The 26,812-nt window shown below is 30.9% G+C and overlaps 1 protein-coding gene across 1 annotated transcript in view; it reads right to left on the bottom strand.

The window, feature by feature from the left end:
• LOC130895795 (heart- and neural crest derivatives-expressed protein 2-like) overlaps positions 1–3,906 on the bottom strand; it is a 36,741-nt gene extending 32,835 nt beyond the window's left edge. The window contains exon 1 of the mRNA XM_057803348.1: positions 3,730–3,906. Within this exon, the coding sequence (XP_057659331.1) occupies positions 3,730–3,814 (85 nt within the window). The 5' untranslated portion in view covers positions 3,815–3,906. The remainder of the gene's footprint in view (positions 1–3,729) is intronic.
• Positions 3,907–26,812: the final 22,906 nt, after the last annotated feature.

The raw sequence follows: 26,812 nt of genomic DNA, 5'->3' as shown, positions 1-26,812 counted from the left end.
TGTTTTTGGTATTCTCTTTTAGGCCATCCAGCATACCAAACCATCTCAATTGAGGTTCATACGAGGTATATTTTTTAAGTAATTACCATTTTTGAATTAAAAAAAGACGTGCAAAGATATCGCAATAATTTTATTTTTACATGAAAGCCTGTACCTTAATCTACTTTTCTACATAATTTCCGTGAATATTGAGGCACTTGTCATAACGTGGCACCAGTTTTTTAATACCCTCCTCATAAAATTCTGCCGCCTGACTTGTTAACCACTGTATCACAACTGTTTTGACTTCGTTATCGTCTTGAAGACGCTGACCGTCCAGGTGCTTCTTCAAGTGCAGAAACAAATGGTAGTCGCTGGGCGCCAGATCAGGGCTGTAGGGAGGATGATCTAGAGTTTCCCATTGAAAAGATTTGATGAGATCTTTGGTCCGATTAGCCACATGTGGACGGGCATTGTCGTGCAGCAAAACGATACCCTTACTCAACCTGCCACGTCTTTTGTTCTGGATTGCACGACGCAGATCGTTCAATGTCTCACAATAAGATGCTGCATTGATTGTCTCAATACGAGGCCGAAACTCCACTAGCAATACTCCTTTTCTGTCCCAAAAAACTGTGCACATGATTTTCCGGGCAGAAATTGTTTGCTTAAACTTCACTTTTTTGGGTGATGATGAATGTCGCTATTTCATGGATTGTTGTTTCGATTCTAATGTGACGTAGGCCACGATGAAGATCGATTGGTTTTACGCCTTTAGCACTAAGAAATCGTATAACAACCCGTACTTCACAATCAGCGGGACTCACGATTGTCGGAGGCATCTTAAACACTCAGTAAACAACGTACACAATGAAGAATCAGACTGTAATGGCGTCAGTGCTTAAGCAAGAGATGTATGTAACCAACGCGCATGTGCAGAACGCCGACCTTGGGGTTGCGGCGTCGGAATCGCAAAACGGTACTTACTTAAAAAATATGCCTCGTATATTCTATCTCTAGCTGTTTATATCTGTAGTTTTTCTCAGTATGCTTCATTTCCTGTCATCTTCTTTTGCTCTATTCTCTATTTTTCTGAGGGATTTGATTTCCATTTCATTTATACGTATTTTTATTCAATATTCACTACTTTCCTCACAATTTCTATTTTTATGTTTTCGGTACTTTCTTTCTCACAAAGAATGATGCTTTTATCGCATTACATGATTTAACAACTTTTCTTATTTGTCCTTTTATTTCCTGCTCTACTCTTGCACCTAGATATTTATATGTTTTTCATTGGTTCAATTAGTTTTCCTTATTTGCTTGTTACTGTTATAACTCGGTATAATATGGTGGTGGTTTGAGTCCGTCTTGTATTGTATCGAATATATCATATTCATATCATAGTATCATATCTGAACATATTCAAACTTCAAACAATCGAAAAAATGAAATACAACAATGGCTACATCACAAAGAGGATTGGATACAAAAAAACTGCATTTAAAGTAGAGAGACTACTCTTAAATTACTTCGACCATTAAATGGTTAGTTATGACGGTATATCAAAATTGGGAGGTAAATCTCATTGAATTTTGTTAGGCACAGAGGTTACGTGGCTTGCCACAATAATTGGTATTTGTCTTGGTTCAGAAGTTAAGAGTAACAACGAGATATTGACGGAAGTGGACTAAATCGTAGTAATGAGTAACTTTGAAACATTACTTTAACATAAATATGTATTTGTCATAGAAAACATGGCAGTAAAATTTTATAAATGATACAGATCCCTTCGCCACGGACCCTTAGAAAGTTTCTACAAGCCGATAATGTAACTGAATAATTTTATTTTCATTTTGTTCTGCTATAGGTTCATTTACAGGAAAAGAATTGAGATAATTGATAATTAGTAGGTTAGGTATACAGATACTATCATCACCAGACATGCCAATTTAAAAGTTTCAAAACTAAACGAAAGAAGGAAAATATTCACTACTATTTCACATGGATGATTGTAAAGTTTACTGACGGAATGGATCTAGGAAGTATATTGCTCGTGATACTTATGTAATTTTCCGCAATTAATTTTCCAATTTTGGAATTATAAAAAAGTATTATAAAAAATAATTTCGAAAGTTTAACTTAATTATCCACACTTGCACACCATATCTGTAACTTCTTTTCTACTGGTTAACAGTTTAATGATTATCTATTGATACGAATGTTTCCAATTTTTTCCCATTCTCTACATTATTCATTTGTTGACGCAATCATGAATTTTTTTATTTAATATTAATTTATAAACTCTATCATAAAACTAACTTTAAGAAATAAATATGTATAATGTAAATATTTCTATTTTAATATAAACTGCCAGGCTACTTTACTAGAAATTTTCCAATGAAAACATACCATTCAAAAATAAACAATAGTGGATACGTGTACAGGTAGTAACTATATTTTTGATGTGAGTGCTGAAAATTTATAAAAAATAACAGATTTAACTATTTAGGTTTCCCTGAAGATGGCGAATTAAAAGAAGAATTGAGCTTTAAACTTCCAAGTACCTAATGCAAAGAAGAATATTACAGTTTGTATAGTCGTTAAAATATGAAACAAGAAGAAAGATGAATGAAATATATTGATATTGGATGAAAAAGATGCAACATTGACAAATAGAGAATAGTAATATATTACTGATATTACTGATAACTATAAAGTAAGGACAAAGGGCATAATGAAATAATAAACAAAACTAATATGTGATGCCATACCAAAATTTTTATTGGAAAGTATAAAATTACCAAAGAAGACGAGGGGAAATAAGACATAATATAAGAGTGAAGTAATTACGATAGATAAGGATATACGCAAATAGATTAATAAAAAAGAATTGAACTAAAATTATGTTGGATGTATACACATGAAAATGATGTTGGATAGAAAGGAGTAGAAAAATATACAAATAGGTCTCTTTTCTTTTAAAATTAGTTTTTTTATAATTTTTGAAAGGCAGATGAAAATTTGCCGTTTCGTCTACTTTCCGTCTTTATTAAAATATTAACATTAATTAATAATATAAATATATAAAAATTATGAAAAAAAAAACTAATTTTATAACAGAATATACCTAATATCTAGAGCATTTAGAAACATAAATATATATGTATGTGCATTGTAGAAGGTAAGAAAATGTTGTACGGGGTTATTTGATCTTTTTTCATTAAAAGTTCAAGACTTCAGGCACAAGATCAACAATACAAAAAAACGGACAAAAATAACAGAAGGAGCTAAAAACCATAAATAGAGCATTGTAAGGTAAAGAAAGAAGATTATAAGAAGGCATGCGAAGTTATTCACCGCACAAGAGAATCGAAGGGATCCGGAGCATGATTCAACTCCCCTTGGTATGTATCAACCTAATAAATTATTTAACCCAAATAATGAATATTTAGATTCGAAGAAAAGAAAATACCATTAAATAAGTAAGGTAATCTTCAAAATTATGCAAAAAATGTAAGAGTAAAAATACCTTGGATGTTAAACATTTTGAAATTTGTATAATCGTTTAAAGATTGATAATGACAATTTTTAAAACACATTCTTAGATTATCAATTTTTAGGCGAGTGTCAATTGAAAAATTAATTTTGGAGCAAAAATTATAATTATTTAAAGAAAAAATAAGTGTCCCGGTATCTGTTTCACTTATTTCTAAATATAAAAAATCGGGTAAACTAAAGGTTATGTACCTGATATATAGTGATAATTGTGTGTAGGATACCCATATTGGAACATATCCTGATGATGATCTGGCGGGGAATTGTTATATGACATTTCGAAAAATTTTACACAACACCGAAATTTCCGCACAATATTGTCACCAAAGAAATAATTTTGAGGGTTTCCCTTTGTAGCCTGGGGCTTTTGAGCACTAAGCTTGTTGCTGTTGTGGTTGAACTAATTTTGGATTGTGGGCGGACACTTATACATGATTTGCTTGCGGTCGGGAATTTGGGAGGTTCTCACAGGAGATCCTCCTTCTAAATCAATATTTTATTATAATGCTTGAGTCATAAGTCTGATAATTTGTTCATTTTAAGCCAATTGGTATGCACTCTCAATTTTTATTCTGAGAATTGAACTACGTTAGCTTTTTACTCTTCTCTATAATTCTGTACAAAAAGATAAGTACCTCTATTGATTGAGACATTCTCATTTATCATTGTTAGAATTAGTATTTTATCTGTTTTTGTCAGCTATATTATGAGCGGTTTCTTATTGGGAACGTGGCAATGAAACTCTAATATATTTCCGAGCAATAAAAATACTTACATTGATTAGTTTAGAATTTCGTTGATTCTTTGAAAAAACACTAAAGTCATTGATTTTAAAAATTGATGCTTGATAGAAATATGAAAGTTATTGATTATGGTTGTTACAGAAATCGTTTTGAACTTTCATTAGTTAGATTATCAATTACATTTAAGTTAGATTAGGAGTTGTTGATGTTAATGCTCTGTGCCTTCAAGGGGCTCGAATCTGTTCAAAGAAAATTTATTTTTTTAACTTTTTTTATGTGTATAAAATTAGATTGGAAATATTTGGTAGCGTTTTACGTTATGAAAACCGATGTTTTGTACCAAAACAATATAATAAAGCTTAATGAAGTAAGCATCTGACAGTAGTGATTTATGGATTTATTAATTACTGCCATGTAATGGTAACATTATACAACAGCCGTCGGTAAAATTATTTATTTACGACTGTTGTATAATTAACTGGCAAAAGGGATTATCAATACATAACTATAAATAAATACCATCCTCTCCAAACATTAGATACTCAATATTTGTTAAAATAATACATAGATACATAATTTCTTAAGCCTTTTATATATGTTTATGTTTTTTAAATCAGCGCAACAAGACGTAAATTTAATTTTCCTCTGTCTTTCATAAATATCATAAAAAAGACGATTTAAAAACATAAATATATATATTTTATATATATATATATATATATATATATATATAAACTTCTATCATTGTTGCGTCCATAAACATCCCAAACACATACACTATTGCTTCCTTCGAATTATTGCGTCCGAATATCGGACGCAACAATGTCAATCCATGTTTTTGTGGATTTTTGCCAACGTTTGTGAAAAATATTAACAAGAACAGTCAACAAAGGTTCCTACATTTCTATTTCTTTATAAAACTCAACGTCATCTAGTGATCTCTCTATGATTTTATTGGATTTTCTATTTGGAATTGGACGCAATAATATTACTAATATGGATGAAAATGTATATTGTTAGTTCATTGATTTTCCGGCAGAGTACCAAATATTGTATACACACTTAAGTATATATTTTAGAAACGTAATATGTTGTTGCGTCCGAGATATGGCAACACTGCTCTCTATTTTTAGACCCAAAATATTGTGTTTTAACGTTTCTTGTGCTTGTGAGATCGTGTTATTCTAAGACATTGTTGCTTCCAGTGTGCTAATATGACAAGGCGCATTGATAAAATATTCAGTAACTTGAGTTTTGATACTGAAGAAGGTAAGTATTTTTATAATATATATGAAATTATTACATTCGTGATTTTCTTATGACTTTTGTCTTTATAAAAATTTTCAGTTACCTCCAATTACTAATAATTATTGGTATTGTCACTCATTGTCTTTTAGTGAGTAAAAGTGATAGTTTTGAAATTTTGCAATTTAATTTAATTTTGTAGCTACTGAAAAACATGTTGTCATGTGTTAATTTTTCTACAAATATTTTTCAAATTCAAAATAGGTAAAACGCCTTCTCCTTCATTTTGTATTTTGTATTCCCAAACAAAACTAATAATTTCTCCATTATCCAAACGTTTTTTTGCTTTTTATATTTTAGTCAGAACTGAATATTACCTCAAACAAAATATTTGAATATGATAAAATTCAAATGAATACAGAGTCATCTCCATGTACACCGGAAGATCCTTTTAATGCTTCGTCAAGTGAAGATTCTCTATATTGTCCTAGTAGTGACGAAGTAAGTAAAATTTTTTTTCCATTTTCATTAAATTGTGAATATAGGTTTTGGACCTTGCCTGTGAGTAGATAAATATCCAGGCCCATACTGATTTCCCGGAAAACGTTTACTTTGTGTTGGGATTTGAAAGCGTCGAATTCTACTTTGTTAAGGGGTTTTAGAAAAACTAGTATTACTTTTGTTCTTAGTGATTATAAAAAATTGCAGAAATAGTCGATCGGAATTGCGGTGAGGGATCGAAGATAAAACCTTGTATATTATAACTGGCATATTCTTGTTTTATAGTACTTTTGTCTGGTAAGAGAATTAGCATACAGCTCGTTCGGCAAACTTCCAGACGCGTACTATAAAACACTTATTATGGCACTAAGAACTTAAATAGCTATTCACTAAATTCTTCCTAGTTTTAGAAATTCTTATACATTTATCACCTAATTGGTTCACGAGATAATTCACGTTACATTTTTTTCGCAGGATAGCTGCTCAGATGTTGATGAGAATCCAGCACCGAAGAAGACTAAGAAACCTAATATAAACAAAAGCTCAACCCAGATGAAGATTACTACTGATTATGTTAATTCGCCCTCTATTGGAGTGTATGATACAGCTAAAGATAACGAATACGATTTAAATGTACCGAATACTTCAAGCAGTAGACAGTTGATTACTATTAAAACGATGGATAAAGACCAAGATTTATGTAACAATTCAAGGTAACCGAGTACTTTAAGTTGTACAAAACCAATTAAAACACCATATAAGAGAAAACCGGATCATTGTTATTATTGCGAAACTAAGGTTCTAAATTTCGGCCGCCATGTGATACGGAACCATTCAAACGAAATAGATGTAGCAAGAATTTTAGCAAAGCCCGTTAAAAGTAAAGAAAGAAAAGAGCTATTCAATGACCTTAGAAGAAAGGGAAATTATTTGGCCGACGGTGGCACTTGTTTTAAGCCTGTTAGGGAGGGTTATGTACCAGAGAGAGATAAAGTACCTTGTAACAACTGTTTAAGGTATTTTTCCTCGAAACTTTTATACAGACATAAGAAAAAATGTGTAAAGAGAGATTCTGGTAGCTCTCAAAATAGCAAACAGTTAAAACTATTCCATAATGCCAAAGTAGATCAACGACTGAAAGAGGAATTCCCGCATATGAGAGCGGACAAGTTGTCTTTGGAAGCTCAAAAAGATCCACTTATTTGCGAGTTCGGAGCTAAGTACTTAAAAACGCACCGTGAAAAACATTTTATTTACGTAACATCACGCAAAATGAGAGAACTTTCTAAAATCCTTTTGGAAATAAGAAAGTTGGATCCATCCATAACCACATTCATTTCAGCTTTGAAGCCAAAGTATTTCGACATTTTCGTGGAAGCCACAAAACGAATTGCTAAATATGATTCGGAACGAGATGTTTATCTGTCTCCAACTTTAAGAGTCCTAATTAAAGGAGCTGAGGATATGAAATATATCATAGAAGATGATATCGACCATCAGCAATATCAAAAAAAGTCTGATACCATTCAAGCATTTAATAATCTGACATACAAGACAATATCAAAAAAATGTTAGAAGTTAGACACCATTTTGTGACCATAAATAACCCATATCTTTTCGCAATGGCGAATTCAAATTCACATTTGATAGGTTATAAAGTGTTAGCCAAACATGCTAAATTATGTGGAGCACAAAACCCATCATCAATTACGTCAACCCGACTGCGCAAACATCTTGCAACTTTATCGCAATTATTCAACTTATCAGATGGGGAAATAGAACAGTTGGCAACATTTATGGGACACACAAGTGGTGTTCACAGAAATTCCTATCGACTACCCGATGATGTTTATCAAACGGCGAAGATATCTAAACTGTTGATGGTAATGGAAAAAGGCGGAGCAGATCAATATAAAGGAAAATCTATTGATGAAATAAACATTGATATGGAAAAAAATCTTCTAAGTGACCGAGACTCTGATAATGATAGTGACGAGGATGAAAATCCAATAATAAGGGAACTGTTAGATACGTCAAAGCCATCTGCTCAAGATTTTGTTCCAACAAACAACGTTGATGGGAAACCTGTTGCAGGGACTAAAAAGAAAAAAACTCGTAAACTGGTTCCTTGGACAGATGACCAAAAAAAAGTCACACTAAACTATTTTAAAGATCATATTAAAACTAAGAAGCCCCCTAAAAGATTCGAATGTGAAGATCTGAAAACAAAATATGAAAAAATTCTAAACAAAGATTGGCTAAAAATCAAAGTATTTGTTCAAAATTATTATACTAAAAGCAGAAAATAGAGTTGATAGTGCATATAAAGGATTTCTATTATATTTTAAAAAATCAATAAAACTGGTATAAATTTAGCTTCATGATTTATTTGTACTGTTCCCTTTCTGTCCCTAGCTATTGTCTCAATTTCTGTTTTCTCTTTATCAATATCCATATTTTCGATTTGGTCAATCCATTTCCTCCTGGCTATTCTCTTTAAAATACGATCAAAAAGTTGGTAACAATTGACTTTGCACGATTTATGGTTATTGTTGGATTGCGATGTTTCACAAGTATAGTTATCACTTTCCTCTGGAGGTATATTTTAGAGGCATACCTGATCAATCCCCACATGCTTTCCATTTTTTTGAGTCGGAAAAAGTGTATACCAGTAGCTAATTATTAGAGTTATTGCGTATTTTACATTGTCTTTTCCATATTCTTAAAATCAGAGATATATTTCTACAAGGAAACTCTTTTAAGATTATATACATTTCATGTGATATTTAATGATAGTATATTATTGCGTCCTGGCGGTTTGACAACACCGCACGGATGCAGCAATGTATGGTGTAGTCATTATATGGAGCTGACAAAGTTACTTGTTATAAGGAAGCAGCATTGTTGTAGAATGAATGAAAATTTGTATATTTGAAAATTGTGAATATCAATTATCTACATATAGTCCTATCCATCTACTTCATTGGTAAACCAGTATACACAATAAGATCATGGTTAACTCTTGGTTTTCTTGAGGACGCAACAGTGTATGACTTTTGTACGGACGTAATAATGTTTATATTTATATATATATATATATATATATATATATATACGTGGAACTTGGCACGAAAACACCAAAGTGGACTAACTTTAATATATTTTCCGAGCTTTCGAATACTTAAGTATTCATCGTCGTCGGGGAAATAATTAATTAAGATTTCAGGTGATTTTTGATATTATTAATGCTTGTAAAAATTTGATATTCAGATTGACGTTGATATAAATATTGATTAAATGAAATATTGATTCTGGTTACTGTGGGAATTTTCATTAATTTTTGATTGGTTATATTATGAATGACGTTGAATTTTTATATGTTAGATAAGGATAAGTTTTACTAAATGATGTTTACTATTAATTGGTAAATTTATGGATAACATCAAATTTCAATAGGTTAGGTCGTTATGAATGTAGTTGAATATTTATTAGTTAGAATATAAATGGCAATAAATTTAATAGGTTAAGTCGTTATAAGTGAAGTTGAAATTTATAGGTTAGGTTAGTTTAGTTGGTTGATATTGGCGTTGAATTTTTAAAGAATTTATTTTTTCAAAATCTAAAAGATATGTATAAATTACACTAAGGTTATTTAAATCAGTTTTCTTATTAGTGTATTCATCATATTGGGCAATATATGTTGTTTCTAAAAATGAACATTTTCGGTAGTTTTTTTCAGTTGTCAAAACTTTGGCGAATTCATTATTCATATTGTGTCCTTCGTGATAGACATGAGTCGCTAATGAACATCTATCAGGATATAATCTGCTATCACTCTTGTGGAAAGTTATTTGAACGTTATTTTATTTGAATAGATTTTAACATTACCTCTTAAAAATTGTTTTAAAATTTCCAGAAAATGTTTTTAGGAAATATCACGTAAAACTTAAGTTGTTCAATTCTTCATCAAGTCCTGAAAAATAAATAGTACCTAGAGACCACACAAATTAGTATCAGCATATCTCCTCGCAGTAAACCAAAAGCGGAAAGGTTTAGAATTTGTCAATATATGCCAAAAACTGTAAAGAAGACCCTTCATTAAATTTATTATTATATTAAGTGGACAAATACATCATTATTTTTCATAGTAGAAGTATTCGACAGAAAAAATAACAATCATGGAAACCAAAAATTGTAGATAACGAAAAATGGGGGTCTATAGTTTATGACTACACCAGAGGCGTAGCTACCACCTTATCTGCCATTCAATTATACGAGGCCCTCAACGTGCGTAAGCAAAAATTAATAAAAAAATTCCCAATTTTTTTTTATTTCACAAATGACACAAGTCAAAAAAAGCAATTCCTTTTTTTTCCCACGTAAAGCGGACATTCAAAAGTTGGGCTGCGGGATTTCCCCGTTTAAGTCATTTACTTCAACGGGGGAATGCCATAATAATCGATGTACATACGACACGATGATACGATGATAAACCACGGACGGAAAGCAGTGTTTATTGACGCGCTTCAATTATGCATTACACTGTAATACAATACAAACAATTATTGTTCTTCTGGTTTAGTGGTATAAGTATGATTTGTAAAAAAATGAGTAAAGGAAAAGAGATTATCCCAGCAGAGCTACGGAAAGAATAAGTAAACAGAAAACGGAGGAGGTCTTAAAAGAGTGCCCAGAAATATTTTTAGACACCAGCTCCCGTGAGTGATTTAGATTGCAAAGGTAAGAACTATCCAACCCATTTATCTTATTTTATTTTTAGGACTCCGTACTTCAGAACAAAATGGAACTGGAGCTTGGGTTCTGTTCGTTTCGTATGGCCACGCGCCACTATCGGATCGCACCCGGATGTAACGCATGGGCTGCGCGCCGGTGATTTTGTACTAAAACGCGCTCAATCCGCATAGAGCGTACGTCTGAACACTCTCTAGCCGTAACCTTACGTATGGAAATTCATCAAAACACTCGCTTTTATTTTTTAACAATTATATTTTCAGATTCTTTTGAAGCACATTCTTCATCAGATGTCTATCCACAAATAGAAGAAACCTAAATCGACGATTCTGAGATATCTGAAGATTGTTAGTTTCATAAGATAGAGGAAACTGTGGTGTCAGTCCAACTGAATGCGATCGAAAAATAATTTTTAAATTGGGTCTATTTAAACCACAAGGACCGTTTCCAAAAGATTCAGAAAGTAACCGACCTTTTTCGTTCTACTATTATTCATACATCAATAAGGCAGGCATAAAAATTCCAAGACCATGGTTATGTTATGCTAATGTTTTGAACAAACTGTATTGCCACTTCTGTTGGTTAATAGCAGGTCGTCAAAGCAAATCATACTCTTCTACATGGGTTAACCGTGTTTCCATTAGAAACAATTTTATGCAAACTATACTTGACCATGAGAAGTCACAGCAGCATATTAATGCAATCCTCTCTTATAATAATAGGTTACAACGAAATACTATCCATACTCTATTGAAAAGTGAAATCAATAGTGAAATTACATTCTGGAGAGATGTATTGCATCGTAAAATTATTGTTATAATTACTTTATCATCTTGTAATCTACCTTTAAGAGGCCATGATTCTGATTCTATGATATATCTTTTGAAGATCTTCTAAGGCCAAAAAGTGAAATAAATGATTTAAGACCTACGATTCAAAAATAAAATTATTAATTTACTTGATACCGCAGCTAAAAACCAAATTATCTCAGTAATGAAAAAACCTTTATTTCTAAAAATAGTTCTAGATACAGCACAAGATTTGTCAAAAATTGACCAACTTTCTATAATTTTTCGATATATCTCGATCACAGAAAATAATGATAATGTGCCTAAAGAATTAAAAATCTGTGAGTCCTTTTTGGGGTTTAGCAGTATCCGATTGCAGAGCTGAAGGATTTAAAACTGAAATTTTAAATAAGATTAAACAATATTTAAATGATTCGACTAAATGTAGAGGATAGAGTTACGATGGAGCAAATGTTATGTCGGGTATTTTTGGAGGCTTACTAATCCTAATAAAAGAACATGTTCCGAATGCCTATTATGTTCATTGTGCTGCGCACGCATTAAATTCAGTTTTAAGCGATGTTGCGAAACATGTTCGTGAAATGTCTTAAGTGTCGACTTTTTCCGATAATTTAGAAAAAACATTTACTTTTTTTAGCAATAGTATACAACGCTGAGCAATGTTAAGTGACTATTCATCTGAAAAATATTTAATTACCTTTAAAAAGGTATGTCATACGAGATGGTCTTCAAGGAACAACCATTTATTAGCGGTTAAAAAAAAATGATTTATTAATGATGAAAACTTTGTACCAACTAAATTAATTTCGAGAAAAAAAAAAGAGAAAAGTGAAGAATGTAAAAATAAAATTATTATTTTAAAGAGTTATGATTTCTTAGTGTTTGTCACATTTTTTTATTAACGATTTGATATCATTAATCCGCTTTCTAAAACTCTACATACAGCGTAAAAATAATAACCTACAGAAAACTAATATTTCATTGAGTACGAATTAAGAAATAAAATTCATTCAATAGTTTGCTAAATGAGTGCAAAGATTTAACAAAAGAGTGGAGGGTAACAACTGTTTTTAATATCAAAAGGCGAAAGAGAACGAAGCGTTTTTTGATGAGTTATCACAAGATGGGAGAAACGTGGATATTTGGTAATATTGAAGTAACTGATAAATGCAAAAATTAGTGCCTATTGTGCTATTTAAAGACGGAGTAACGTTTCGTTAATATATAAAGAATAAAAGACCCAAGGCATATACTTATAATCCGTTTATTTACTGAAAAAATCTAGTAAAGCGTTCAATGATTGAAGTTTTTATGGAACTAATAGAGCAGTTAGTAGATAAAGGCCGTTTGCTCGTGTGGATAATTTTTTTCTCTGGAAAAATAGAAAATGAAATAGAAGGCCAATGAATCAGTGGGCTTGAATAATACGTTAATGCAATATCCTTTTGAAAAATTTAACTATTTAGCCAAAAAAATTTATTTCAGTTAATAAGAGAAATCAGAACAATCAAACAAACCATAATCCCTTGAAAGGAGGAATGAAATTGGACAGCAAACTTGTTACTTCTCGGAAATGTTGGTACTTAACTTGAATTTTTCTAATTTTCTGTGGGTTTGTTTTATAGTTTTGTTTTTTTTTTCTATTAAAATAAACATGTTTTTTGTCCAAAAATTTCAATTTATTACCAGGAAATTGAAATAACGTATAAAACAAGTCCACTAATTCACTGGCCTCAAAGTGATGAACAACAGTAGTAGTAACACTAGCCCAAACAATAACTTTGCCAATGTAGGATAAAGTGCCAGCGTTTAAACCACATGGCAGGTAACTTCTCAAATTTATAATTTTGGTTATTCACATCAGGGTGATTAGTGACGTTCAGAAACATGTGTAGGCTTTAAATAAATTCCCACTTTTCCACATAAAAAATCGGTAATGTTGAATAAATATTATTTTGGAGTGTATAATGGAAAAGATTTAATTAAAATTTAACATTTCAAAATATGAAAAATGTTGATAAATTTCCTCAAGTTTGTATTTATTTATATTACACTTAGAAAGTTGATCAGAATAATAAAATAGGTACATGAAGTTCACTTAAGCTGATTAGAGCCTTCTGGTTTCTGTCAAGATATTAACCGAGACTTGTGCTACAAAAGGGGGAAATTCCATCTTCCGATTCACCGTTTTTATTTGGATCATTATTAAATTATCTTTCCCCTTGCTTTTCGAAATTGATTATTTTTGTTTTAATTTATGTTTAGACTATATAAAACGCACACATGAAGTTTATTGTTTTTTCTGTTTTTATGCTTTTAAAAATGCATCTGAGATTGAGATTATGTTGCTTGGGGAATAATGAAATTAGCTGACATAAAAACGAAAAGGTGAAAGACCCGATGTATCACACTTAACTTATTTTAAATAAGAAATAATTTTCATTAATATACGTCTGATCCCTCTATGTGTAAGAATGGAAATTATTAATGTGTATTCATCATCGAGAATTTAATTAATCGTTGCCATTTTGAGAGTTGTATTGTCATCGAAATCTCAGAATATATATTAAAAGTTTACTTACTATATATATATATATATATATATATATATATATATATATATATATATATATATATATATATATATATATTAAAAAGCTGCAGCTGACGTATGTTGTAAAATGACACTCCTATAGTAATTATTCTTAAATACAAAAGAATTACAATTATTGTATCCCAAGATGCAATTTCTATCGCAAATTCTTTCTCCTATTTTATATCATTCATCTTTCCAAAAAGAGCTTAAATTTAATATCTAACTTCTACCTACGGAAATGCCACAGAATTCTATTGCAACCGCGAATTTTACAGAATTCTGACTTCATAGCTTTTCTGGCTTGTTCATATACATCACGTTATAGTACCTTCAACAGATCCTTCATATCTATAATTAAGAATATTACCACGGCGCAAGGAGTCATATGTCTGGTTTCCATTGCATGTTTCAAATATACCAAAAACTCAGAGAGAACTCACAATGTGACACACCAAGTAAAATACTAAAGTACATGTAATCAAAGATAAACTAGATATATACTTGAGAGTTAAACTATGTATTGGAAGAGTCCGAGGCACACCGTTGTCGAATTTAGGCATAAATTAATGAGAAAACTTTAATGAAGATGACATAATGGTGAAGGTACGAACAATAAAATTTAAGAAACGCTCGTGATAAACAAAGATGTCCGAGAGGCCATATCCAATTAAAAAAAATAATAATAGAAATGTTTATTACATTTTATTGTATAAAAGTATACTGAAAATGTTTTTCCAGTGCTTATCATCCTATTAGAATTCACAAATTGCCTTTTTTATTAAACTGCACTAAACGGAATAAAAATATAAAATCGGATTCTTACGACTTTTGAAAACTAACACTTTCTAAAAATAAATGATCCGTTATGACAAGTTATAGTTGAGGTGTCATCTTAGACATTATAGCCTTCGAATAAGATGAACTCAAAAATCAATGTGTGCAGACAGACGCCAGGAGCCACTCACCATTCAAAAACATGGCATAACTGACAGCATGACATACTTCAATTTTGGCCGGATCCTTTACCGTGTAATTTATACTCTTCGCTTTGATGAAATATCACACATATATTAGTCTGGAAGTAATTTTACATGAAAAAGATTTTACATTTTAATAGATCATTTGTTTTGGATATTGTTTACACATGTTCATAATTTTTGCTAAATGCATCAAGTTTTGGGGGGTTTTTAGCTAGAAAATTTACAGACACGATTATTTTTATGACAGTGTTACCGGTTGAGCCATGTAGTGATTTAATCAAGGATATATGTTTCACTATACGGGGTATGCCACGATGAACTCTTACAATCTAAATAGGACAAAAAGCTGTAACCAGATAATGTATGTCTCAAATTAGTTTGTACTAAAAGATTCTGCATATAGAAGAAGTTTATAGCCATTATAAACAAAAAAAGACAAGAAATGGAAAATTTTATCTCTTAAAATTTTTTGAATCCAACAATTTCCATTGGAGACAAAATCTAACAGTTATAAATATATAATCATTTATCGAGTGAATACAAAATAATTTTCAATTTAAAATGACTCAATCAATTTTCAGATAACAAATAGATATGTTGAAATATAAGAAGATTTTGAAAATAGAAAAAATGTAGATATTTTTCAATGTTGAGACTATCTATGTTTTTGGAAGAAGTTTGCAATTAAGACAGTTCTTGTTGAAAGATTTTCTATCTGCAATTGTCATATTTATATGACCGTATTATATAAATCATTTCTAAAATTACTTTTTTCCTGGTATATTACTCTGTAATATTTTTTGAATCTCTATGATTGAATGTATGTTTTCTGATATTTCAAGATTTTCAACTTGCTTTTATCAGTTTCACCTGTATGCTTGTAACTGACTTTTCAACCACTACCAAACTGAACAAAAAATGGGTTTCTTACGTAGACTGTTTCTTTAACAAAGGTATCATCACCTAGCTCAAGTCAAGGGTTAGGTAACATCAATATAGTTCTGCGGTCATTGCATATTGGAGGAAAGGAAGACAACTGTAGGATGTTCGCGACGTTTTTGTTGTTATGCTTGATGACTCTTGACAACTAGTCTATCTTTCGATGTATTATAAATCCACGGAAACTGAGCAGGTTCTCAATGGTTTTCTAGAAAAACTAATAAATTATTTAGAAGTAACATCACAAGAGATGATTTTTTTAAAAGCTTTATTGTCATGACCAACTTATCAAGACGACTGGCATCCAATATCAAAAGATGTTATGTACTATAACGGATGATCCTGGATACAAGAAAGAGGGTAGAGAGAGTCATTCCCGTAGCACTATTAGTATTATGGCTTGAGATATGCTAGAGGGGGTCTACTTACCCCATGGCCGTTTATAACTTTATAACAACTTTTGAAATGGGGTACTTCTGCATCCACATATCAACTCAACTCAGGCATTTAGTTCAACCACTTCATGAGAGACAACAAACAAGCCGTTTTTCTCCGTAACCTAATCCTGCAGGATATCAAAAATAAAAAAGGCCTGTTGAAAAATAAAAATTGACGGGTTTCAGTATTTTGCCTTATAGTCGCCGGTTTACGAAATAACGAATTTATTCTTTTCCTTTACACTATTTTTAAACTCATAGAATTCAAAATTCAATTTATAAATAATTTAAGTGAAATTTATAGCTCTATTTTGTAAATTCTAATAAAACTACAAATAATTTGATTGATTAAGACTGCTACATATTGAGACGTAGGGACTGAGGAAAAATTAATTTTTATTATTAAACAAATTTATTTCGATTTCGATGTATTGATTATATATATATTAATATAAATACACAAACAATCCAAATAGCACTCGTATGACAACACCTTCTGAGTACGTTCACCATTAAAAATGTCAAACTTCATGATGGTAATGTCACAGATATGACATATTCATATTTTGATAAAAACTGAAAGTAGTCGAAACGTTAAAATTATTATTTATCTTTCAAAAATTATTAGAAAAACTGAGTGGAGGTAAATTTTAGACACCTGGAGAAACGAAAGTCGCTATCGCAGAAACCATCCAAAAACATTTCCCAGTGTTGATTTCCAAATTATGGAATATCTAAACTCTACCTCCTAAACCAAGAGATTCCCCAACTTTTGATCTAAGAACCAACTCCTTTCAATGAAAACTCTGGTGAGATCGACAAAGCTATGTGGATGTAAGAGGTTGTATCTACTTCAGGCTTAATTCTGTCTGCTCTTAAGAAAGGCAAGAACTCAAAAGAAAAAATCGTGATGCTAGTCGAAAAACGCACAAGATAAAAGAGAAAGCTAAGATAGCTCCAAATGCGGAGTTTAACGTTTTAATTGGAAGAGTCCGATAGATTGGAGAATGTGCACAAAATGTCGACAATGGAAATGCAGTTTCTGTGATCACGGCATCAAAGATCCCTACTTTAATTGCGAGCGATGTGAATAATCAGATATTGATCAAAATGAAGTGTTTGATGCAGTTAAAGATTTCGATCGGGATGATATTTAGGGTTTTCCATAGTTTAAGCCTGGCTTCAGAGATTTAAAAAATGTTCATTCAGTTTATAAAATTTTTTTAGCATTATAAATTAATATTTCACTCATTTCTGTGTTTTATTCCGAAAAATAATACAAATAAAGTTTTTTGTTCTGTGCCAGGTCGAATTCCACTTATATTATCTAAATCCGGGGTAAAATGGTTATAGTACTGATTTATATAGAATTTATAACATATTTTATAAATGTGTCCAAGTAGCCCCTAACCTGGTGTAACTTGCGCATCCAATCAAAAATTTTTTTTTCTTAAAAACTATTTATACTTTAGTTCGTTTTTTGTGTCAGACGATGCTCTTTAGTCATGTCGGTATAACTAAATTTTTTCAGGATATTCTGCTAAACACTTTTTCACTCATTCGAACAATTGTCTCGAAAAGTGCCCAAGTGGTCCCGGTTAACGATAGTTATACTAAAAAATAAATAATAGTTTAAAGATATTAAAAAACACCTTTTAGCAATAACAAAACTAAAAAGTAAAGAATAATTCTCAGTATAAGAATAATATTGCTGATGAGTGAATTATTATTACAATTATAACAGCGAAGGCTCCTTTGTTGAAACTAACTCTGTGTTTCAAAATGAAACTAGTGAAAAATTACGAGTGACATCGTAATTTTTCACTAGTGACATATCAACATTTTGAGCGAGTTAGGTAAATGGGGAAGTTAACAATGTGAGAAGGGAAGACCTACTTAATGAGTAATTTTCAAAAAAATAAATCGAACGACCTGGAATAGGAATTGAGCACAGATCTGTTGGTTACGTATTAGAAGTTTTTACCACTTAAGTTATCCTAATGGCTTTTCGAAAACTATGACCTGAGGTCAGATCGATCATATATCATATCCTATATCATATATCATATTAATTCGAAGATTTGCAAATTTTTGTTTTTCAAATTATTTGCTGAACCTTACGATCCATTTTTCTTACTAAAAATAGTCGATATATTTGTTTGAAATAACATGTTATTACGAGTGGGTGCCTATGAAATTGAATTAGGATACTAAGCAAATCTGGTTGAATAGTGGCTCCGGTATATAATACATCGTTTAAAGATATGCCTGTAGATGTTTTCAAGGAACTATCGAATACCACACTTAACTTGGTGGTGTCTAGGTTCCTCGATTATTGCATGGTGCGGTTCGTTGTAGGGTGATCATTGACTGGAAACATATGTTGCTGTGCTATATAATCCTCGAAGGACTCTTCATATGGAGTCTTGAGCTCAGATCTTTGATTCAATCTGTGTCCAGTCCTGTCAATACGCTTTTGAGTAAAATGATAAGATTCGCCTAATTTGCTGGGATCTAGCTTAGATGGTAGAGCGACAATATAACGTACATTTGCATGCCTGGTAACATGTTTGCGAAGATACTGCTGACATTTTTTTTCTTCGTTTCCAAAACTTCTGAAGATCAAAATCTGTTGTTATGTTATAGTGGGAGACAGCTGGCGCGCAAGAAGGCGCAGCTTCACTTATTATCCAATCTATTATATTTTTCTGCAAATATCATTATTGATGATTTGATGCGGATAATTTGATTTGTCTACAGAAAATAATGAAAAGATGGTAGTAAATCGACTGGTGCAGGTCGATGAATATTTGGATCTGCTGACTTGATGTTAAACAGTAAGTTTATCAATTCGCGTTGGATCGGTTGATCTGGTATAACAAGTGAAATATCAGGTACAATTTGAAAGGTCACTCTATTTTTATAAGCATTTATTCTTGACTTGATGGTAGCGGTTGACAATTCGGTGCAGTATGTTGTCATAGAGTTTAGTGCTCTTACAGGTATATTGCATACTGTTTTCGTCAATTTTAGAATATCAGCAAGACGCTGAGTAATGAAATTAATAGTAGAGCACGTACAGAGTAGACCTCGACATTGGATAGGTATTTCATCTTTGTCTAAAATGTTTAGTATGGCAGTGACCATTATGTCATTAGACATAGACTTTACAATAAGTGTTATTTGCCTATTTTCGGTAGTTGAGTTGGGATAGCTCCGCTTTCTTTGTTCAGCTGACTGTTGGGTTTCAATTTATTTTGAAAGTATATGCAAAAATGTATGATGGCCACAGGTTTTACAAGACGTTGCATGCATGAACTTTTTGTTCTTTACCAAAACAATTAATACATAAATGTTCTTCCAATACGGCCTTCCAACGATTTTCCACCGCTAATTCCCGAAATTGACTGCACATATATAATAAATGATGCTCTTCGTCCTAAAAATTTTAACAATTCTTTAGATGACGGGAAATCATCATCATGCAATGTTAATTCCCATTGCAGAGCAGTATTCGAGCTGACCTTAGATAAAATAAAATCACTTAATCACATATTTCAGGAAATTCATTTTTTCCGCTAATCAAATTTCTTGTCTAGCGATTACTAAATAAAATGAGTTGAAAAATTCAGTTCATTTTTCGGATGTACCGTCAAATGGTTTAAGGTTTATCAGAAGTGTATTGATTGTTGGTTTGACAATCGTCATCGTGGTAGGTACGCGCTCTACTTCATTACTGTTCGATGATGTTCAGCATTATCAAGATGTCTTCTCAATATACTAATTGCCGCCTGCATTTGTCCCCGTTTCATTTTTAGTTTTGTTAATTCGGCCATTGTAAATTATTAGGCAAAAGGAGTTAAAGTGAAGGATCAAATGATATGTTGACCAAATTTTAGATAGATAAATAACCAACTTACCCTTTAGAGGTGATTACTGCGATAAATATTCTTTGATGTAGTTGCTGGATTTCTTTCTTTCTACGAGGAAATGCTTAACTACGATGTGGACTGCAGTGTGAACTGCGATGAGGATTTCGGCTGTATGAAACTTAATAATATTTTTGTTACTCATTGTGGTATAATGAAATTTTATCTGTTATTTTTTTTTGTTTGATTTTTAGTTTTTACAAGTTTTTGTCTACAAATTGTAACAATTTTTTTGACAATAAAGCAATTCTCTCTCTTTCTATTCACGATTGATTAACTATCAATTCACAACTGATGCATGTACACTATTAATTTAAAATCCGGCTCGAAGGATCATGTTTTTAATCACCAACTTATTTCAAATTGAAATTCATTTAAAATAAAGTCGACGGAATTAAATAATTAAATTAATATTGAGTTAATAGTTTAATAATTAGAATTTTAATTACAAAGATATATATTCTGTTAAAGAGCCGTGGTTTGCGATCTTATTCGTGGATACTAGCTTCAATGGTTGACGAAGACTGAATTTTTGTCGAAGACTGAGTTACTATATTTCGTTATGATTTCTTTTTAAAGGGTAGAGTAGTGCTTAGACAAAAGGGAGAGGTAGGTCGAATGACCATATTCTAAAATATGCCTTTATCTGGGAAAAATCTGGGTAAAAAAAGTTATTATGTAAAAGTTGCAATCGAACAGTTGTCAAAAAGAGATTAAAAATGCCTGAGCAGAATTAGTCATAAATTTGAAATGAATAGGTTCGCATCTCATTACCGTTCACATTTTACAATCTGTACAAATGCTTTATTTATAATGTTTTGACCACGGTACGTTTACTTAAAATACTTTGTTTTTGTTTTGTTTTGCGGTTACCATAAACTCAATTCAAAAGTAAAATTTTCTGAAATAAAATAAACCTAAAACTAAATACGCAGTTTCCTTTATTTCCATGTAACTGAATAATTTGAATTCAAAGTTGCTTTTTTTTGTTATGTGGCAACGATAGACCATGTTTAAAACAAACTTGATTTTTATATTAATGCTGTAGTTGATCTATATATTAATATAATTATGCAATTTATCAATATCAAATTATATAATAGGCAAAACGCCAACAGTATTTATATAGAGAAAGGGGAAAATTATTTTCTAATTAGAGACAATTCTTCATTTTCATTTATTTTCATGTTAAATAGGTTGAGGTTTTTTTGTCGGACCCTGTAATTGTTATAATCCATTTTGTTTGTTTTTTAAGTTTGTTGGATGTAATAGACTCCGAATATGTTTTTTGCTTAACATCGACTAGAATTTGATAGAATGTTTTGTCATATCTATAATTACTCACAGAATATACTCACTAAATACAAGCCTAACTTTGATAGTGAACTCAATCTTAAGTAAAAGATTTTCATTTCTTAATGGTATATTAAAAGGTTCTCGCCAAGTTATAACATTAAATATCTTGATACAAGCTTTTAAATAAGATAAGAAAATATAACTGATGTATGTTTATTAGAGGAACGTTTATCTAGGCTTCTTAAGTGGGGCGTTTAGTAATGTGGGAACTCTAAAGTGTACATGTGTACCCATGGCGCCAGGCTACAGGGTCTGACCACGGATACCTTCATCAAAAATTCATTAAATTATAAATTATTTTAAAATGTCTACTGCAAAAAACAGCAGCTCATTCAATATGGAATGGAAGCAATTATTTTAACATTTATATGTATATATATATATATATATATATATATATATATATATATATATATATATTCATGATGAAGGTGATCTATAGATCAATATAAATAAGCAAATTGTCAGTGTCAATATCATATTTTCATAAAGATAAAATTTATCTTTCTTTTAAAAACTATCAAAAAAAAACTAATTTTGAAACAGAAGAGATCTAAAATCAAGAACATTTAGATGCATATATATATATATATATATATATATATATATATATATATATATATATAATATATATTTGTATATATATAATATCTATTATTTATATATTATATATTATATATATAATTATTCCTTCACATACTTTTTCGAGGTTGAAAATTTAGATAGGTTAGGTTAAGTTAGGATAGGTTAGATTAGGTTAGGTTAGCCCCATACTCAAAATATTGAGCAACATTGGCGAGATATTCGTGATAACATACCACGTTATGGAAGAACTAGATCCCATTATCGTCAGTATTTTGGGGAATTTCTATTTAAAAGACATTATTCATATTCAAATAGAATTGAAGCATTTGTTGAAGAAATGTCACGAATGTATCCAATAGAAATTTATGATTATTTGTACGTGTAAATAAATGATTATTGTTAGAAATTTATTTGTTTCATTACATTAGTCGTAACTATTTATATTCAATGTTGGAGAGGATTGGTGGAAGGAGGGGGTGTTAAAAGGTAGTCTAAATTTTTAACAGACCCCCCCCCGCACCTAATCCTGTCCAACATCAAGTATTTGCAAAATATCAACTATAATGTACATTTTCCAAAGTTCAAACCATAAAAGAGATTGAAAATTAACCCTTTCTTTCAAATCTGGATTAAGATCTAGTGATCTAGAAGGCCGTAGTAGAGTTCCAGCTCTATCAATTCTACAGTCGGGGAATTTTCGATTTAAAAAGTTTCTCATATATTTACCATAATGTTCTAGAGAGGGATCTCCAAACTTTGAAACCTTCGGGCCAGCATAATTTTTTTCGTTACATCCCAAGAACCAAAACAATAATCGGTGAAAAATCACAATTCCATAAATCTCATTAGTGTTTTTTTGTTTTTGTTTCATTAGTAGGGATTAATTCCATATTTGTTATTTGTTAGTTAATAAATATGCTTAAGTTTAAATATTTTAGTTGAGTTTTCTACATCATCAAAGTTTTACCTTGCAATTAAATAAAGTAAGACATTAGTCTTAAGCTATCGCGGGCCGGATTGATGGAACTCGCGGGCCGGATTGATGGAACTGGCGGGTCGGATCTGGCCCGCGAGCTGTAGTTTGGAGACCCCTGTTCTAGAGCATAATCATGTTAGAACGAATAACTCAATCCATAACCCAACTTATAGGTATATCAAGCAATTATATAAATAAATTATGTAATCAAATATGAATACGATACTAAATTACGTCGTTCGAGTGGAATTTTTAGTCTAAATGGTTATTCACCATCGTGACATTATGGCGATGCTATATAATTTGATATATATATATATATATATATATATATATATATATATACATATATATATACATATATATATTCGACTCTTTAAAAGGTTTTTCAAGAGACCCGAAGGGAAAAAGCATCATCTCTATTAAATGTTTGTGTAGATGTTACACCCAACTTACTTTTTAAAATCCTCCAATAATGGTGTAAGATCCGGAGATCGCAATCAATGTATTAAAATGTTGTTTTGGAGATATGTTTTTTTAACAACTCAAAGAAGCGTCTCACTTTCCAGCCATCAAAGAATATAGTTCTAGTAGTCTTTTAGTTATTCACAAATTTTTTGGAATCGTTTGAAACTATGCAATGTTGTTTTTAGATAGATTGTAAAATGTAGAAATATACTCATTAGTTATGATTTAGTATGCTTTATTGTTTCAATATTTTCATTCTTGTGAATAATGTAAACTGAAGAAGAATTTAAGTGAATGTACGGTAGAATTTTTCGGTGAAATCAAAGCAAAATAAATTACCAATTTCTTTATGATTTTAAGTATTTCTATCTCAAGATTAAATAGTTTAGAAGTGTTTTAATGTATGTCTTAAGCACTCAGCATTATCTTAACATCAGGAAGACTATTCCAGAAGAACTAAAGATTTTACTCAAATTACTTAAATCTTTTTTATCACTAACAAATTTCTCGTTTTTATATATGTGAACCATTTCTAAAAATTCCCTTTTTTGATATTTCATTTTTAATTTCACAGATGAATGTATATTTTTTTGATATTTCATAGTTTGTGAGTGCAGTTCCATTTTTTTATTGTATTGATAACGTTTTAATCTATTTTTTAGATACTGAGATATCTGTCCTATGTAAGCAGCATCACAATCAAAACATGATACGTACTCTATAAATAATATTACTTTTTGAAGATTTTTGTTTTCTTCTGGGAAGACTGCGAATTGTATTCATATTCTTTGTCTAAATTTACACTTCTTATACATTAAACGCAAAAATTATGGATCGGTATGTACGCGACTTCGAGGTCGAAACTGCAGAAATATACAGATTGCAAAATGGAGGTGAATGTAATCAGATAATGCGAATTAATTTTAAAATCTTACACAACATTCGTAGCTTTGCTAAAAACTTGAATGAATTAAAGATAATTATAGAACAAACAGAAACAGAATTTGACTTAATAATATTAACAGAGACATGGCAGCTACATAACACAGAAATATATAAAACGTACTTGGACCATCAAACAAAATGATGGTATATCGATGTATATTAAGAAGAAATATGATTTTAACCACGAAATTGTACAAATAGATGATTTCAAGTTTCTGACAGTTACTATAAAATTAAATAAAAGTCAATGTTACTACGTGCAACAGATCACTTTCAACCGCTATTAATAAATTATTACAAAACCTTCAACTTAAATTGAATCTGAACCTGAGGAAAACACCCATCTTTTATCGGAGATATTAATATTAACATATTAAAAGATAATAATAAGACCATAGAATATAATAATGCATTACATGAGTTCGGATATATGCCTGTGATCAACATAGCAAAAAGAGGAAAAGCTTACTTAGATCACATATATATTAAATCTAAAATTCCGGAAATACTAGAAATGTTCATAAGGTCATAACTATGGTCGTTGATATAAATATTATAGATCAATCCACATTAAACTTTACAGATAACCTAGAATAGCATAGAAATGGAATAATGCAACAATACATTCAAAAAATTTATTGATTAGTCAAGTATTAGGGGAGGAATCAACTGTATACTTGCGAAAAGAAACAAATACCACCACAGAAAATAATTAACAATAAAATTAAAAGTTGTACTAGGAAAAAATCGAAGAAAATCACACCATCGATGGCAAATTCTTTACTGAGTGAAGGAGTAGAAACCACTTTCTAAGCAATATTTACGAAACTCCAATAACTTACAAATTAAGAAACGATATCATACTGTTAGAAATAAACTATATCACATTTAATCGCCAAAAGTTATATTACAAAAGGTGTAGGTACTGATAGCGATACACACGATAACACATACTGACACTAGTGAGATTATAGACATTAGCTTTGGTCGCAGGTCAAATTCCGAATCGATGACTTCATCCCTCCTCCCCACACATGTATGTGTCTTGTAACTATCATAGATCGAAACAAGTACTCAAGTACTTATCGCTATTTTCATTATTATTCTTGCTTATATGACAAAAAAGAAGTAGTTACAAAAATGTTAGGTTGAAGAACGAACTAAAATACATTTTCCACAGTTTACATATTCACTTGACAGACATGGGAGAGTATGGAAAAACCATGACGTTTTCTAAGACCTCCTCTAATTTTGTGTAAAAATGTTAACCTCTCACGTTAACAACATAGTATGTAAAAGTTACAGTTCTTCTACCTCCAAACCATTCGACATTTTTCCGAATTCTAAAGTTTTAGACACTATAATTGTTTGACATATTTGTATTACTATAATTGTTTGACATATTTGTATTACTATAATTGTTTGACATATTTGTATTACTATAATTGTTACATTTATGATGCTCTTTTCTACTTAACTTTCAGCTTTAAGTTGTTACTTTCGGGATGTCTGATAAATACAATAAGCTTTTTCAGTTTTTTTGTTCTATGCTACGAGATATGGTACTTGAATAACGAGACTAAGGGTTCAACAGAAAAATTGAATGTCAAACGTCAACAACCAACAGCTGTTACAGAGAAGCCTCTTTTCTTGCTACAATTAACAAATCAGCATATCTGGGCTCCCATTCACTAACTCGTCTGATTGCTTAATTTTTAAATGCGTTTGAACAATATACTTTTAGAATTACTTCAAATACGTTTGTAGCTTTCTGGATTGAATGATGAGCATACAAGATTCAAGGAGGGAGCTAGTATGGTAAGAACTCCATATCATTTCTTTTCACAATTATGCTTATAATCGCTCATAATTACCAGTGATATTAAACGCATTATTATAACATTAATAAAAACAGGTTTCAATATGTAAATCATAAAATGTCACTTTTTTATAACAATAATGGTCACACATGTAGTCTCTCTTCTCTCTCTCTCTCTCTCTCTCTCTCTCTCTC

The sequence above is a fragment of the Diorhabda carinulata genome, chromosome 1, assembly GCF_026250575.1.
Source record: "Diorhabda carinulata isolate Delta chromosome 1, icDioCari1.1, whole genome shotgun sequence".
Lineage (NCBI taxonomy): Eukaryota > Metazoa > Arthropoda > Insecta > Coleoptera > Chrysomelidae > Diorhabda > Diorhabda carinulata.
The sequence above is the reverse complement of the archived record's forward strand: the minus strand, read 5'-3'. Positions and strand labels throughout refer to the sequence as shown.